The sequence below is a fragment of the Lycium barbarum genome, chromosome 8 (assembly GCF_019175385.1).
Source record: "Lycium barbarum isolate Lr01 chromosome 8, ASM1917538v2, whole genome shotgun sequence".
NCBI lineage: Eukaryota > Viridiplantae > Streptophyta > Magnoliopsida > Solanales > Solanaceae > Lycium > Lycium barbarum.
This window is the reverse complement of record NC_083344.1, coordinates 36493162-36510594: the sequence shown is the minus strand read 5'-3', so window position 1 is coordinate 36510594 and position 17433 is coordinate 36493162. Positions and strand designations below refer to the sequence as shown.

General features: G+C 38.4%; 1 protein-coding gene across 1 annotated transcript; it reads left to right on the top strand.

The window, feature by feature from the left end:
* The first annotated feature begins 12339 nt into the window (after nucleotides 1–12339).
* Nucleotides 12340–15930, top strand: LOC132607799 (uncharacterized). Its single transcript, XM_060321877.1, has 5 exons — nucleotides 12340–14060; nucleotides 14205–14546; nucleotides 14630–14893; nucleotides 15010–15097; nucleotides 15187–15930. The coding sequence occupies exons 1-5, from the start codon at nucleotides 12340–12342 to the stop codon at nucleotides 15928–15930; spliced, it is 3159 nt and encodes a 1052-aa protein (XP_060177860.1).
* Nucleotides 15931–17433: the final 1503 nt, after the last annotated feature.

The following is a 17433-nucleotide window of genomic DNA, read 5'->3' as shown; positions in this document are numbered from 1 at the left end:
GATGATAAATATAACCTTTAGCTATCAGTTTTCTCGCCTTAAGGTAGGAAATAAACCTACCCTTTGGAGACGCCGTATTACCCTTCCATTCAGGCACGGGCTCTCCTGCAAATTGAAATCGAACCATCTTCGTCCGGCAATCAACATTAGCATAACATGAGGCCAACCAATCCATACCCATAATTACATCGAAATCTATCATTTCAAGCTCAATCAAGTCGGCCTTAGTGTGGCGATCACATATCACAATGACACAATTTTTGTACACTTTCCTCGCTATTACCGGATCACCAACCGGAGTGAATACCTCAAAAAGTTTAATTGGCTCGGATTGCACCCCAATACAATCAGCAACATACGGAGTGACATAAGATAAAGTAGAACCTGGATCGATCAAAGCATATACATCACGGGAAAATATAGTCAATGTACTTGTGACAACATCCGGGGAAGACTCAAGATCTTGTCGCCCAGCAAAGCATATACGCGGGGCTGAGCAGCACCTGAAGTAGATGCTCCCCCTCTACCTCTGCCTCTACCTGCTGTAGTCTGAGAAGTCTGTGCTGTCGGGTGTACTGAAGAAGACCCAGCTACTGATCCTGTAGGCTGAGTCCCAACTCTACCTCTCGCCGAAGGACAATCTTTCATCATATGGCCAACTTGCCCGCAGGCATAACATGTATCCGAACCCTGATGGCACTACCCGGAATGCAGTCTCCCTGGAACTGAGAATCTGAGGCCCTCGAACTCTGGCCCTGTCCTAACTGAAAAGAACGATCAAACCTCCTATCTGAGAATCTGGGAGGCGCACTAGTCGCTGACTAGCCTGACTGTCTAGAATACATCTGTGTCGGTCCCCCTCTATATTCACTGCTCGCTCCCGTAGATCTAGCCCTCTTACCTTGTCTTCTGTCACTATCACGATCACTTCGTTGCGACTGTTGTCGTTCCTCAAGATTCTGAGCATGGGCCTGTATTCGGGAAATATCCATCCTATCTTGCAAAGAGGCCATCAGACAATCTCTAAACAAGTGTGGCCCCAAACCACTCACAAATCTATGGACTCGGTCTCCCATGTCGGCCACAAAAGTTGGGGCATATCTAGCCAAAGAATTGAATTACATACTATACTCTCGTGCACTCATGCTTCCTTGCTTTAGATTCAAGAACCTGTCCGCTCTAGCTCGACGGACCTCGGGTGGCAAATAATGACAAATAAAGGCATCCACAAATTCCTGCCAAACCGGAAGAGGCGCATTCTCTCCTCTTGATGCCATCCAATCGTTATACCATAATACCGCCACATCACGGAGTCTATAAGAGGCCAACTCCACGGATTCGGTCTCGGAGGCATGAATAATCTTTAAGGTCCTCGACATTTCATCAATAAAGTTTTGCGGATCCTCATCCGGCTTCGACCTAAAGAACTCCGGAGGATTTAGAGTCATAAAATCACGGGCTCTCGTACTATCTAAACGATCACTCGGGCCCGCATTCTGTCATTGTGCCTGAGCGGCCACCAATTGTGTCAATAAATGTATGGCCTCGGTCACTTGTTAACCCGAAGCACCCGCTGGAGGAATCGGAGCCGAGGCTCCTCCTTGCTCTTCTACATTGGGCGGGGCCTCATTTTGTGATTCACCCTCTTGTACATTCATCAGAGGCTCTCTTTCCGCCCATCTTTTTGTCGTAGCTTTGCCCTTCTGGGAAGCTGTAGCTTTCCCCTTTGGCGGTATTCTGAAATCACAGCACACTATTCGGGAGGATAAAATCTTACGCATGGCTCTATCGCACGATCTAATAAGAAGAAGGATGGTCATTTTCCTAAATGCCTAGTAGTGTCACGACCCAACCCCGTAGGCCACGACTAGTGTCCGTGCTGGACACCTGAACGTACCCAATAACCCAAACCAGCATATAAGCAGAATATTTAAATGTAAAAGTCAATTGGCGTTATTAATTATCACAGATTAACGGATAAAGCACAAGGAAGCCGATCAGGCTGTCACAGATCATACCAACCCAAATCATATGCAGAACGCACATGTATGTCTACAGACCTCTACAGAACACATCAGAATCATAAGACGGGACAGGGCCCCGTCATACCCCTGAACAACATACAAATGTACAATAGCAAGGACTGTACCAAACATAGGCTCCGAACAATAGAGCACTCCAAGATGGCTGAATATAGTCCTAAACAGGCAGATCAGCAAATCTGTAGTCTGTACCTGCGCGGCATGAAAACGCAGCCCCCGAAGAAAGGGGGTCAGTACGAAATATGTACTGAGTATGTAAAGCATGGAACGTAGTAAACAAAGTCATAATCGAAGCACAAGATACAGAAAATGAACGGAATATCCAGATTAGCAAAGATGCTGATCATAAAGCATAAATAGTATTTGCAGAAAACGTATGTCATACCTGGTCCCACTACGGGACAAAATCATAACCGAAACAGAACGTACAGAAAAGTGAGTGTGATATCCAGAGTATCAAATGCATATTTTCAAAACATGAAGAGTGTGTACAGAAACATATGCCATATCATATCCGGCCCCTGCCAAGGGACTCGGCAGACAGAACGTGGCCACCCCCCGACGCTGGTGCCACAACACATAAGGATCAGAAAAGGGGAATAACCCCGTAACATAGCATAACATATCAAATGGCCATATCAGATCATGTCAGAATAGTGTACATGGCACAGCATACTCCACAACCCATGTACATATATACCTGCCCCCTCACATCGAGGCACGGCGAACAATGCAGTGGAAGACGTTTGAGAAAATATCCTGGCTCGGGCTCAGGGTGGGAAACATTGAGGCATCCACGAATGGAGTAGTGAGAAACTAAATGCAATAAAATACCATGTATACTTCCAGAGACTCAATGAGGCATATCGAGTGACAAGTCAAAACAATGAAATCGGACGGAATCATAGTAAGTAAACTTCGGATGTTATAATGGGTTACGGAGGCATAATCTTTCTGAGATCGTTTCCAAGATCCAAAACAGTTTATAAGACTTAACGGAGTATTTAAAACAATTCTTTAGATAATAGTTAGAGGAGTAGTTAAGACATTTCCTTTAAAGCAGCTCGAAGACAAGTCATAAATACAAAAGGGGTAAAATCGGAAATAGTGGGCCCACCTCGGGATAAACGAAGCGGTGGGCTCAAATTACGTATTTTAAGCTTGTGGGGTCACCTATAGAGGTACTAGGGACATTTCATAACTTTCTAAACAATTTGTGAAAGTTTGCCTAATTCTTCCAACAAAGCATACCTAAAGGGTTCAATTCTATTGAATGAAAAAGTGACAATTTCAAACGCGGATTCCGATGGACAGAATATATTCCGGGGCTCAAATCCGATCCTAGTACACCTAGGACATGCCAAAAGAAGAATCAGGATAGCTTTACATACCTTATATGCTCTTTACGCCTTTCCAAATTCCATTCCCGTTTCGCCCAAAATCTTCAATTGGTCACATTTACCAATTCTCAATTTCCAATCTTTAAGTATTCAATCTTTATTCATAATTGCCTACAGAAATTTGGGCAGCATCTCCCCTATACATATAGCATCCCCGAGAATTTAACTCGGCCAAAACAATCAGCAACAACCCAACAACAACACCAACAACGACAACAATCAATATAGGACACAATATAACACAACTAGTCTTCTTTCCGACATAATGCAAGAACTTTCATTCCGACTTCCCATTTCCAAACCAATCTCAATGTTTTCATATTCATTATTAATCTAGATTATCACAATATAATTTGGAAGCATTTCATATCATTTCCACAAAATATTCACAAGATATACAAACTTTCCACCAAAGTCATAATTCATCCAAAACTTCTAATATTCAACCTACATATCCATAACATAGTTCCATCTTCCAATTTCATAAACCATAATCATAATTCACATCTTAACAACTTCATTTCCATAATATCACAAAATCATTCTAAAGTGACATAATCTTCTACATTCCAACTTCTGCCAAAATTCATTCAACTTTCATTCCCAATATAATTTTCACCATAACCACAACTAGAATACAACATAAAATTCAACTCATATATGTATACAACATACATACACTCACGGCTACATATATATATATATACACTTTGTAAACTTCCATATTTCCATAGTTTCTACTCATTTCCATATACTACAACACAAACAAACCTTCATAACATAATAAAAAGGTATGAATTCCTACCTTTTTCTCCAATCCTCTTCACTTGTCCAAAGTGTGAGATTGATGAAACTAATGCTCAATCTTCCAAAACAACTACACCAAGTTGTAGAGGGACCTTGAATTAGTAGGAATTCAACAAGAAAATAATTTTAGAGTCAAGATTTTTTTAGGGTGATTTTTCTATGGCCAACCCGAAATGGCTCTTATGTTTGCTCTTGGTTTTTCTTCTTTCTCTTCTTTCTTTGTTTCTTGAAACTTCTATTAGATAGTGACCATTTATAAGTAATTAGCACATGCAAATATTCATTAAAACCATGGGTTGGGCCTCACTTGGCCGGCCACCCCTTAAACATTGGGCCTAAATTTTCATTTTATTTTTTTGGGTCAACTCGGTTGATCCCGAGTTGGGCCTAGCCCACTGACCTTTCGACCTTAAAACGTTCATATCTCCTTGTATCGAAATCACCTAGGAACCAACAACCTATGGATAGAAAGCTAATTCAATTATCTACAACTTCTATTTCATGGTATCTTTCCAAATTCCAAACTTATAATACCGTTTTTGCCCCTCAAAGTCAGGTCATCCGAAAACGTTTTCTTAAAAATATTCGTTTGGAGGGCTTCCACTTTGATTTGGCCCAAGGGTACTTCATGAGTTGTGTTTAACTTTACATATGTGATTCATATGACTTTTCAGATGTTCCAAAAAAAAATCTCGGTGTGTGGGCCCCACCCCAGCAAATAATCTGACGTTCAAAAATACGGGATATAACAAGTAGCCTCTTGTTTATTAGCGTGGCGCGCAACACACCATAAACAAGACTCTACTAGACACGGCTCGTAGACACTTCCTAGGACGAACTGCTCTGATACCACTTTTTTCACGACCCAACTAGGGGCCGCGACGGGTACCCGGGGCTAGTCACCGAGCACCGCTCGTTCTACTGCTCATCTTACTCAATTAATGCCCCTTTATCAACTTATGCACGAATTATAGGAAAAACATGTTTTATTCAAAAACATAAATGCTTTATATACATTTGCCTCTCGGCCATCAAAATAATATATATATACATATAATGACATCTTGTGAGACCATCTAACCCACACTGCGTATCTACGAGCCTCTACTGACATACTGTATATATAAACGGAACAAGACTCCGTCGTGCCCAAAATATGCATATATACCAAAAGGGGAATCACAAGCACCTCCGAACAATGGAGTGCTCTCAATCAGCTGACAGCTAGTATGGATCTGGATCAAGCTCACCTCCCTAACTACCTGTGGGCATGAACACAGCGTCTAAAGAAAACGGACGTAAGTACGAATATTGTACTTAGCATGAGAGGCATAAACAATAAAACAAGACAATGATATAAAGAGAATATCAATATGAAGCCTCTAGATCTGACTGATAAACATAAGGAAAGTAATGCATGCTGTCTTACTCATACTCATCATCAAATCATATATGCATAATGTATAAGCTTCCCGTCCATGTCGGATCGGTGTAATAATCAATAACATTAGCCCGCATCCGGGGTACCATCTCATGCCGCCCACTAGTGGTGTCTGCCCATGCCAAATGGTCATGGTGTATCCGTATAGCTGCCCGCCTTAGCGGTGACTGGCCAGCTAACTAGGCGCGGTGTAATATTATCATGACATGCTCATATTATTATAGTACATGCGTAAAGCTCAAGATCAACTATACTTTATCGGGGTGACGTAAGGTCGAGATCCCCCGATTTCATTATGGAGCAATTAGTGACATTCTGCCTCACCTTGAAGGAATTAGCACATAAGGTGAGTGTGAGTAATCAATAACATCTTCATCATAGCATATCTCTTATCTTATATAGACATCTATAGATATAGGCTTTTAGCTTTTCAGAATACATGAACTCATAAAGAGGAAAGGAATTTATACCATAGGATTCATGCCATTGGAAAGAAAGGACTAGCCTCACATACCTTTGTCGTTTAGCTAGGCTATCGTTCACTTGATCTCCTTCGATATCACGTCGCAACCTTCACGAGAGAATTCAAATTAGTATTAGTTAATTGACTTACGGAATACGTCACTATTTCTAGAGAAAATTGGGCAGAACTTCCTTTATTTATACTACTTTTCCCATAGTCCATATCAAATCCCAACATTCTCAACAACATCCACATTATTACAATCAACAACCATCATTTATATATAATAGCACAATTATAGCTCGTTATAGCTCGTTATCGTATCTTCTCATATATAATACTCATTTCATGGTCTAAACATCATTTACAATGTATTCATGATCATAGTACATCAACATTCATGATTCCATTTAACTACCATTCAATTGTGACACTATTCACTCATTCAAGACCCATTTTCCATGTCTTTCTACAATTCAATCATATTAGCTTTCCAATACCTTAAACAACGTGATAAAGTCATGAAACTTACCTTAGATGATGGTTGAATAAGTCTTGAGTAGTAATACCTTCTTTGCACCAAAACCCTGCTTCACCTTTCTTGGGTTTTCTTGAGGTAGATGGCCTTTACTTGCATTTCATACACTTTGTTTCATGGATTTAATGTTGTTGATCTTGATGTTCCTTTGATTCTCTTGGATGAAGTGTTTTGGAGAATATTCTAGAGTGTTCTTGAATTGTGGAGATAAGAAATGAAATAAAATGAGGTTAGGGTCCCTTTTTAATACTCAAAATCTGATTTTTAATGAACAACAGTCGGGGTGTACAGTGGTCGTAAACCACAATTACGGACCGTATACTGGTTTACGGTCCATCCTCCATGGTCGTATTTAAGCATATCAGAAACAGAAAGGTTGGCTGGAGATCCTGGCAGTTTACGACTCAGTTTACGGGCCGTATTTCAATTTACGGTCCGTATTCTGGGTCGTATTTTACCATTTCAACATTTAACAGAAAGTCGAAATTTTGGAAATGTTGAAGGACTATGGCACTTTACGGTCCGTAAATCACTTTACGACCACTGGGCTGAAATAAATTTCCGCAACTTTCTTATTTCCAAAAATTCATAATTAGCCATTCCCTACTTAGTAAAACATCGAACACTCATACCCTTCATTGGTCTATTCATTGTAGGCTCGCGGAAAATTTCCGAGGTGTAACATTAGTGGCATTGTTCAGAGTATTCGCCAACTAGAAATTGCTACTGATGATGTTGCTCAGTTCAGGGTGGTTGCACCACAAGGTTTCAAATCTAAAGGGTCTTGTCATGACCCACGCCGGTGAGTCATGACGAGTGCCTAGTCTCTAGTGACCAAACACCCCTATACTCGTATTTGGATAACACTAAATAGTAAGGGCCCATGAATAACTCAATCTGGACTATACTGACTCATTTAAGAACAACATCTAGAACTATCATATATATATATATATATATATATAACAGTGCAGACCGACTGGGCCGCTACACATGCTATACACAAAAGAATGGGAGCTGACAAGGCTACATCACGTACCAACTACGTATAACTGTCTACAGACCTCTAATGAAACAGAAAGCTGCAAAAAGGATGGGACAGGGCCTTGCCATACCCATTTACATACATATACATCTCAAAATAGCATACCAAAATAGATTGCTGCTCTGGATCACAATTAGACCCTTTACCTTACCTATTAACCAATTTATGTACGAAGAGAATTTAAAGAATTGCGGATAACATCTCCCTTGTAAACTTGGCAACCCTTCAACTTCCAATTCAATCCAACATAAAAAAAAATACCAACAACAACAATAACAACACTTACATACCAAAATACAATCAAATCTATTCTAAATCATCCCTCAAAATATCCCTTAACCCTAACTTTACCTTTATACAACTTCCCACTTCTTTAACTATATTTCTTCACTTAAAATCACTAAAAGTCTTGATATTTAGCTCAACCACAAAGGGGGGAATCATAAACATACCTTGAGGGGACTTGAATACCAAGAATCAACTTCAACTCAAACTTCCAAGCTTCATAACCTTGATTAAACCTTAAGAACAACCTTCTTTTTCACTAATTCGGGTTTTTCGGGGCTCGGATCTTTGCTAGAATTCCTCCAAGATGATGGAAAAAATTGAGAGTAAATATTTTAGGGCTTTCTTTGGTTTGGAACTGAGAAAATAAGAAATAAATTCGTGGGGCTAGCCATATATAGATGGTTCAAGAAAATTCTAGGGGTGCGGTTAGACGAGCGGGTCGACGGCCCATCGACACGTCGATGGCCGTCGACTTGAATAGTCAATGCAGCCACCTGAGAATCAGAGATGGTGGCGTGCCGATGGTGTGGGCTGACGCCACCGTCGACACGTCAACGGTCCGTCAAAGGGAACAAATTTGTGCTAGTTCCCTGAGTCATTCCGGCTCGCGATGATTCGATCCGTTTAACTTCTAATCCTATCGTATTGCGAAGAACGTATACTCATACTTTGGTACACGCGAGGTAAATCACTTAATATCTCCCAGCCTCGAGTGAGGATTTCCATACTAAGGGTATAAACCACCAATAAGCCAAAGTCTTTCTTGCGATGAAAATGGGAGGTGTAACATTCCCCTTAAAAACATTCGTCCTCGAATGTTCCTACAAGTCATGAGCTATAAAAATTTCGGCAGAGTCTCCCCTGTAAATGTTCCAATGCCACTTGTACACAACAACCCAAAATAATGCCACATGCTAAAATATACAATACCATGGCCTCACACGACTAGTCACAACAACTATAAACAAAATCAATACGTGGAGAAGATAATGCCTCAGACTGAGCCTCCTGAGATGACGGAAAAAAATACGGGTACTTAGCCTTCATTTCCTCTTCAACTTCCCAAGTCATTTCCTCAACATTATTATTTCTCCATAGAACTTTAATGGAAGCCACATCCTTAGTTCGCAATCGACGAACTTGTCTATCCAATATAGCCACAGGAACCTCTTCGTATGATAACTACTCAGTCACGATGTCATCTACTGGTATAATACTCGAGGGATCTCCTATACACTTATGAAGCATGGACACATGGAATACTGGATGTGCAGACTCCAACTCGGAAGGTAGTTCTAATTCATATGCGACCTTACCCACTGTACGAATGATTCTATATGGCCTAATGTATCGAGGGCTTAACCTATTCTTCTTGCCAAATCTCATTACTCCTTTCATAAGTGAGATCTTCAGGAAAACCCAATCAACTATCTCAAATTCTAACTTGCGTCGCCAGTTATCTACATAGGATTTCTGTCGACTCTGCGCCGCCAGTAGCCTTTCTCAAATCGCTTTCACTTTGTGGACCGCTTGTTGTATCATGTCTGGGCCTACTAACTAATTTTCTCCCACATCGAACTATCCTATAGGCGATCTATATATCTGCCCGTACAAAGACTCATAAGGAGTCATCTGAATGCTGGAATGGTAACTGTTATTATATGCAAACTCAATAAGATGCAAATGATCATCCCAGCTACCTTGGAAGTCAATCACACAAGCCCTCAGCGTATCTTCAAGTTTCTATATAGTACGCTGCGCTTGTCCATCTTTCTGTGGATGAAATATAGTACTAACACTCACCTGAGTCCCCAATCAATTCTGAACAGATTTCCAGAAGTTAGCTGTGAACTGCGCCCCTCTGTCTGAAATAATGGCTGTAAGACACTACAAGAAACAAGATTTATTGTGGCGACATCTAGTGGCGACAGTATTAGCTGCCACAATTGTTACATATTCAGTGGCGACAAATAATGTCGCTGAAGAAGCTAAATATTTAGTGGCGAGCTATAATAGGTCGCCATTAATAGTTGTCCCTAATTCTGTAATTTTCCATTCCCGCTAATATCAAAATTTTGCCTCCATATTTTTAGTAAAAATTGTGACTCCATCAAGTACGTGCTCAAATTCCTTTTCGATGGTACATATTTTTGGCAAATTTCACCTCCATTTCTTTAACCCATTCGAAAATCTATAGGAATCGAGTTATCTAAATCGGAAGAAAGTTAAAAGTTATAAGTTTGAAGCTGCAAGTGTTTGAAGTTGTTTGGAGTTTTGAAGTTGTTCAAAGTTTTGAAGGTACCATTCATGTTTATCCCTATTTTTATTTTTCATATTTTGTTGATTCTCGATCTTGACAGTCATTTTTGAGTTATCTCTTTCAATGGGTAAGCTGGAAGTTTCTTTTTGAAATTCTAGGCCTTTTGATGTTATTATTGTGATTGGATGTTCATATTACATTGGGTATTTTGAATGTAGTGATTTATGTAGAGAAAAGAGCTTCTTTTAGATTAAATTTATCTGGCTTTTTAGCTTTGAAGATGTATTCTATTGGTTTTCAAGTATTGAGTTATAAGAAATTTATTGAAGTATTTAATATGCAGAACATGTACTTTTTTTTCTTAAAAGAGAGATTGGTAAAGGTATTTTCCTTTGCTGCTTTATTTGCTTAAGCCCAATATACTCTACTCTTTGGATTTTTTGTGTGTGTATGTGTAAGTTAGTAAATATGAAGGCAAACACGAATCGCTGCATTTCCCCTTCATTTTTAAATGTTGATAAAGCAGTTAATGTTCTTATTTATATTTTCAAATATCCCGAAGTTGCATATGTAGCAAACTAGTTATTGATTAAATCGTATTGAGTTTCGAAAAGGCTGTATTCATGTGATACTGCCTTGTCAAAAGACTCCCTGATGTTTAAACAATGTACTGATACTTTTACATGATCTGAAAGATCAAATAATCTCATTCTCACAGCTTATTAGATAATATGGACGTTATAACTCGATTTGTGGTGCATCAGATGAGTTTGCGATTGATAGTTTATTAAATGTTGTATACGCTGAAGTAATGCCGTGATTTTGTTCAAAAACTAAGTATTGATTTCCGATTCTTCTTGTACATTAAACAAGCTCGAAACAACGGTTTTGGTTTTTAGAGATAGAATTTAGTATTGATGAAGCATGTCCTAAAGAACACTTTTTAGTGAGATCTAAGAGAATATGATTTGGTCATTTCCTTGGAGGTAATAAGATTTGGTATAAGCATTTTCCTTTTGCATTTAGTGAACAAATTTAAAATCCCTCCTAGTTGTAGAAGACCAACTGTGTTTGCATAATTTCACTTTGAATACTGGTAGATACTGTTGGCATGAGGCTTGAAAAGATAAAACATGTATCTCATTTGAAAGTTTGTTTTTTCTCTAAGAAACTGCCTCTTTGTGTTTTTACTTGCGATGATATCCAAGTCCTGATCAAAGTAGTTCTGCATTGTCTTTCTTACTCAAAAACTTTTTCCATCACCCTGCCTGCTGTCATGTTGCTCTGAACTGCTGCAATTAGATGGTTGCACCTAGGATCTTGAAACTGTTATTAAACAGGTGCTGCACTCTGAGATTCTAACTGCTGCCATGTTTTTTGTTACAAGCAAGTTGGGCAAGTCCTCTATTGTTGACACTCGTTTGGGATAAGATTGTCACTTGCATAGCTTTTGCCTTGCTGCTACTGTTGTGAAATGTTGAACCTAGAGATTCTTACTGCATTTTAATTACCATTTGAGCATAATAACCTGTGCATTTTTTAAAGGTTCCGCTAGTCTACTATGAATTGTGGCTCTTTGTTGTTTGCTATGAACTATTGCTACTTTGATAAAAACAAATGCTACACTTTGAGGGGGAATTAGCTGCCTGCTGGTTTTGTTATGTAAAAAGAATAGATACTACATTCGATAGGCTTGCCATACCTGTGGTTTAAATGCCACCATGTTTGGTACATGTTGTTGTCCTTTAAAGAAATCATTGGCTGCACTTGGAGTTATACTAGTGGTTGTTGTATATTGTCTACTGCATGATTTATTGATCATATTCCTCGTAAATTATATTAATCACAATTATTCTTCTGATAATTGGAATGCACCTCTCATATAAAGTAGAGTATGTTTTAGTTATGAATATATTAGTTTTTTAAATATGAAGTTTATATTGACTTATTCATGCTGACGCCTTTGCATAGGCCTCTTCTTAGACTTTTCCACTGTTTATCATTATGAAAAATCTAATTAATTAATTTATTCCTTTTTTAGTTGAAAAATAGGAAATGGATAAAAGTTGGTTGAATATTAGGAATAGAGTTGACCAAAGGTATAGAGATGGAGTAGAAAGCTTTCTTAATTGGGCATTCAGTCAACCCGGGGTGAGCACTATTATTCGATGTCCTTGTAAAGGGTGTATGAACACCGTGTTCAAGCTAAGGATTAATGTAAGAGGAGACTTGTTGAACAAGGGCTTCTGGGATTCTTATAAAGTGTGGGACTTGCATGGAGAAGTGTTAGTTAGAGTTGATGATGAAGTCGAAGATGATAGCATTGAAGAGGATAATATTACTGAAATGATTCACGATGCTTGCGGATATATGAATGTGGAGGATAATACTAATTCTTCTGAGGGCAATGAAGAGCCAAATATGCGTGCAACAAAGTTCTACAAATTGTTAGAAAATGCTCAAACAGAACTTTATCCTGGTTGCACGAAAGTCTCAAAGTTGTCTTTTGTTGTTAAATTAGTTCACTTGAAGTGTCTTAACCATTGGAGCAACAAATCAATGGATGAGTTTTTGAGCTTCTTTAAAGAAGTTCTTCCTGAGGGGTCATTTGTACCCAAATCTTTTTATGAAGCGAAGAAAGTTCTTCATGACCTAGGCTTGGGGTACACCAAAATAGATGCATGTCAGAATGATTGTATTTTATATTGGCACGATTATGTTAATGCCCAATCATGTCCGAAGTGTGGTAAGTCTAGATGGAAGTCAGAACGACACAAAGGCAAAAAAGTAGCTCATAAAGTATTGCGACATTTTCCAATCAAACCAAGGCTTCAGCGATTATACATGGTAAAAGAGACGGCAAAGAAGATGAGGTGGCACAAGGAAGAAAATATTGATGATGGTGTCTTGCAGAATCCATCCGACTCAATAGAATGGAAATCTTTCAATGAGCGTCATCCTACTTTTTCAATTGAGTTAAGAAATGTTAGATTAGGTTTAGCAAGTGATGGGTTCCAACCTTATGGGAATATGAGTTCCAATCATAGTATTTGGCCTGTCGTACTAGTTACCTATAATTTGCCACCATGGGATTGCATGAAAAATCCATATTTCATGATGACACTTCTTATTCCAGGCCCTAAGTGTCCAGGCAATGATATTGATGTATACTTACAACCAATGATTGAAGAGTTGAAAGAACTATGGGACGGGGTGGAGACTTATGATGCACATTCAAAATCTAATTTTCTTATGCGTGTGGCTCTCCTGTGGACGATTAATGATTTTCCTGCATATGGGAACCTTTCAGGATGGTCAACCAAAGGCAAGCTTGCATGCCCTTGTTGCCATAAAGACACACAATCATTTTCCTTACGTAATAAGTTATGTTATATGGGTCATCGTCGTTTCCTTCCCATAAACCATCCATGGCGTAGAAACAGGGTGGTATTTGATGGGAAAGTGGAAATGGGGGCTGCACCTAGCCCTTTAACAGGTGATGAAACACTTATGCAATTACAAGATTTGGGCAATGTGACTTATGGTAAAGTGCAAAAGCGAAAGCGTAATGTTTCTAACAATGCTTATAATTGGAGGAAGAAGAGTATCTTTTTTCAATTGCCTTATTGGAAGAATCTTATGTTGCGACATAACCTTGATGTGATGCATATAGAAAGAAATGTGTCTGATAATATTTTATCAACTGTGATGAATATGGTTGGAAAGACAAAGGACACATTGAAAAGTAGATATTATTTGGTGGACCTTGGAATCAGGTAAGGATTGCATCCAATTGAGGATGGGGACAATATTTTGTTACCGGCGGCATGCTATGCATTGTCCCTACAAGAGAAGTTGAAGGTATGTGATTTCTTAGCTAATTTGAAGGTTCCAGATGCCTTTTCATCAAACATTTCAAGGTATGTTAACATACTTGAGAAAAAGATACATGGATTGAAGTGTCATGATCATCATGTATTATTACAAGACATTTTTCCAGTAGCTATACGTGGTTTGTTGCCTAAGGAAGTCTGTGAACCAATTATAGCCTTAGCCAAAATTTTCAAGAATCTATACTCTAAGTGCTTGACAATTGAAGATCTTGATATCCTAGAGGCTGAAATTCCTATCATATTGTGCAAACTTCAAATGGTTTTTCTTCCGGCGTTCTTTGATGTCATGATTCATTTGACAATTCACTTGGAAAAAGAGGCAAAGCTTGGTGGACCAGTTCAATATCGGGATATGTACCCTATTGAGAGGTAACATGTCTTTCTATAATATAAATGCCACATATTTAGAATATCATATTCTATAATTATATTAATTAGAAATCTATATATAGGTATTTGCGAACACTTAAGTCATATGTACGCAACCTAGGTCGTCCAGAAGGTTCAATTGCAGAAGGTTATTTGGCAGAGGAAAGCCTCACGTTTTGCTCACGATATTTAAAGAATATCTCAATCAAGTTCAATAAACCAACTAGAAATGACGATGGATCTAGGTCAAAAGGTGAGATGTCCATCTTTAAAAACAGTGGGCAACCAAAAGGTGCTGCTACAGATAGCAAGAAGCTATCTCATGATGAGTTCAACCAAGCATGCATGTATGTGCTTCAAAATTGTGAAGAGGTGTCGCAATTCTTGGAGTAAGTCTCTTATTTATTCCAAGATAATTTCACATTGAGACAATTCAATTAATCTTCATTAACACAAAATGTAGGGAATACACGAGAGAGATTGAAAGTCAAGTATCAATGAGAGCTCATAGGATGCATAACAATGAGTTTCTTGATTGGTTTCGTGCACGTGTAGGTGTTTACTTAAATGACACTTTTACTATTAGTGTAATTATCCCAAGGTGTTATATTGGTCATAATAGTGTTGTTAGTTTCTGTAGATATTTGTGTTATCTGCACAAGGATGCGCAAATGATGATCTCAAAAGCTTAGCTGTCAGTCCTGACCCATTGGTTCATCGATATTCAACATTTATGGTGAATGGATTTAGATTTCAAACAAAAGAGCTTGTGAGAAAAACACAAAACAGTGGAGTTCTTGTTAGAGGAGATGATTCAGACCCTAATAAGGAGTATTATGGTGTATTAGAGGACATTTATGAGTTGTCTTATGTGGGGAACAGGAAAGTTTACCTATTCAAGTGTCATTGGTGGGATGTGGCTCGCCTAGGAAGAGGATATAAGATTGACAAATATGGTTTTAAAAGTGTGAATACTCATTGTGCCTTGAATACAAATGAGCCATTTGTGTTGGCGTCTCAGTCCGAGCAAGTCTTTTACTTGAATGACATGGTCAATAAAGATTGGCTTGTTGTTGTAAAGACAAATCCTCGTGACCTTTTCAATATTCCTGAAGTTGAAGATGAAGCATTACTTAACGAAGAAGTTTATCAACAAGAGGAAGTTGAATGTAATATTTTGCGTACCAATGACCAAGAAACTGAGATTGAGGTGTCTTTACATAGGGATGATATTGAACCACAAACTGTTTTGCGTACCAATGACCAAGGAAATGAGGAAGATGATATCATTAATGACAATGATATAGATGTATCCGAGAATGAAGAAGACGAAGAAGAGTTACTTGATGATAATGATGGAGAGGACAGTGATACATCCTCTTGAAGATAAAGAAGCAAAAACTGATGATATAGATGACTACATCTTGTTGTGAGAAGTTCTCTGTATTTTTGTTCTTATTAGGCTGGCATGAAACTAAAAACCAAGATGTTTGTAGCTTTACTTTTATAGAAGTTCTCTGTATTTTTGTTCTTATTAGTTCTCTTTATAGATAGAATCAGTGTTTAAGTAAAACTAGTGGTTTACTGTTAACATTTTCATCAATGAAGGTACAGTTGTGAGAAAAATGTCCCACATTTTTATAAATGATTGATTTAATATTTTGCTTAATGAATTGATATTTTCTCCAACATATAAATATATATTTTATCATGTTTAATTTCTGATTATGATACTTATTCTTTTTTAATCTGATGTTGCAGGAAATGAGAGGAACTAGACGAGGTAAAAGCGGGAGAGGCGGGACAGGCTGTGGACGTGGCAATTTTCGAGGACGTGGAAATTCTGGAACGATGTCTCAACCACAAATACAATCAATAGGGATTAACGAGGTACCTTTGGAGATAGGACAATCAAGTAACCCAAGTCAAGGAACTCTACAGTCCGGACAAATAACATGTAACCCTCTCCATAGAACATCTCCAGAGACACAATCATCAAGGAATCTAGAAGAAAATGCATGCCCCTCTCCAGAGGCTGAAAATGGTGCAGGTTAGTTCTCTGTTATAGTCCCTCGTAAAAGGAGAATGACCTATTGTAAATCCTCCTTTAGGGTAGAGGGGGCTTGGAGAATGACCTTTGATTAATGGCAAGTGCATCTACGGGCTTTAACAGTTAGAGCCAGTAACTGTATAAAGAACTGGGGGTTTAAGACACATACATACATGCGTGGTTTCTCTCAGGGTTTTATATTTTCCCATGAACAAAGACATTCATCATCACATAACAATTATTATGGGGTAGACTTATTTTCCTGATCCTTTTCAAATGCTTATTTCTTCTCAGAATTATCCCTTAAATTTTCTGATCTTGAATTGTTTTGTTGCTCTATGGGATTCTTTTTTCATGATGATTCTTGGATATGAATGTAGACGTAAATTTGGTCGCTCTAAGGTGGGGTTGTTCATTTTTGTTTGATTTGGTTCTTAAATTGATAATGTTACAATCTTTGCCTAAGAACTTGGTTTGCTTGGAGAGAAAAATCTCGCTAAGATTAAAGAAACCGTTTATTTTGAGAATGACTTGGTAAATTTTCTTGGTTTGTGTTTTTTATAAGGTTTCTCTGAGACCAGCAGAGCATTCTTTGGATTCTTAACTATCAACCTTTTACCTTTCGTCTGAATTCGGAACATCTTGTTGTGAACCTTTATTTTTCTGTCCTCATTTCTTGGATCCAAAAGCACATAACTGAAAAGTTTTACAAGCCATCAAGAGCATGTGTTATTTGGTTTTCTTACCCAAAGGGAATGCAGAAACGAGCTAGAACCAAATTAAGTATTCAAAATGTACATATTTCACAGAAAAATAAACTGGTTACATTAAATTAAC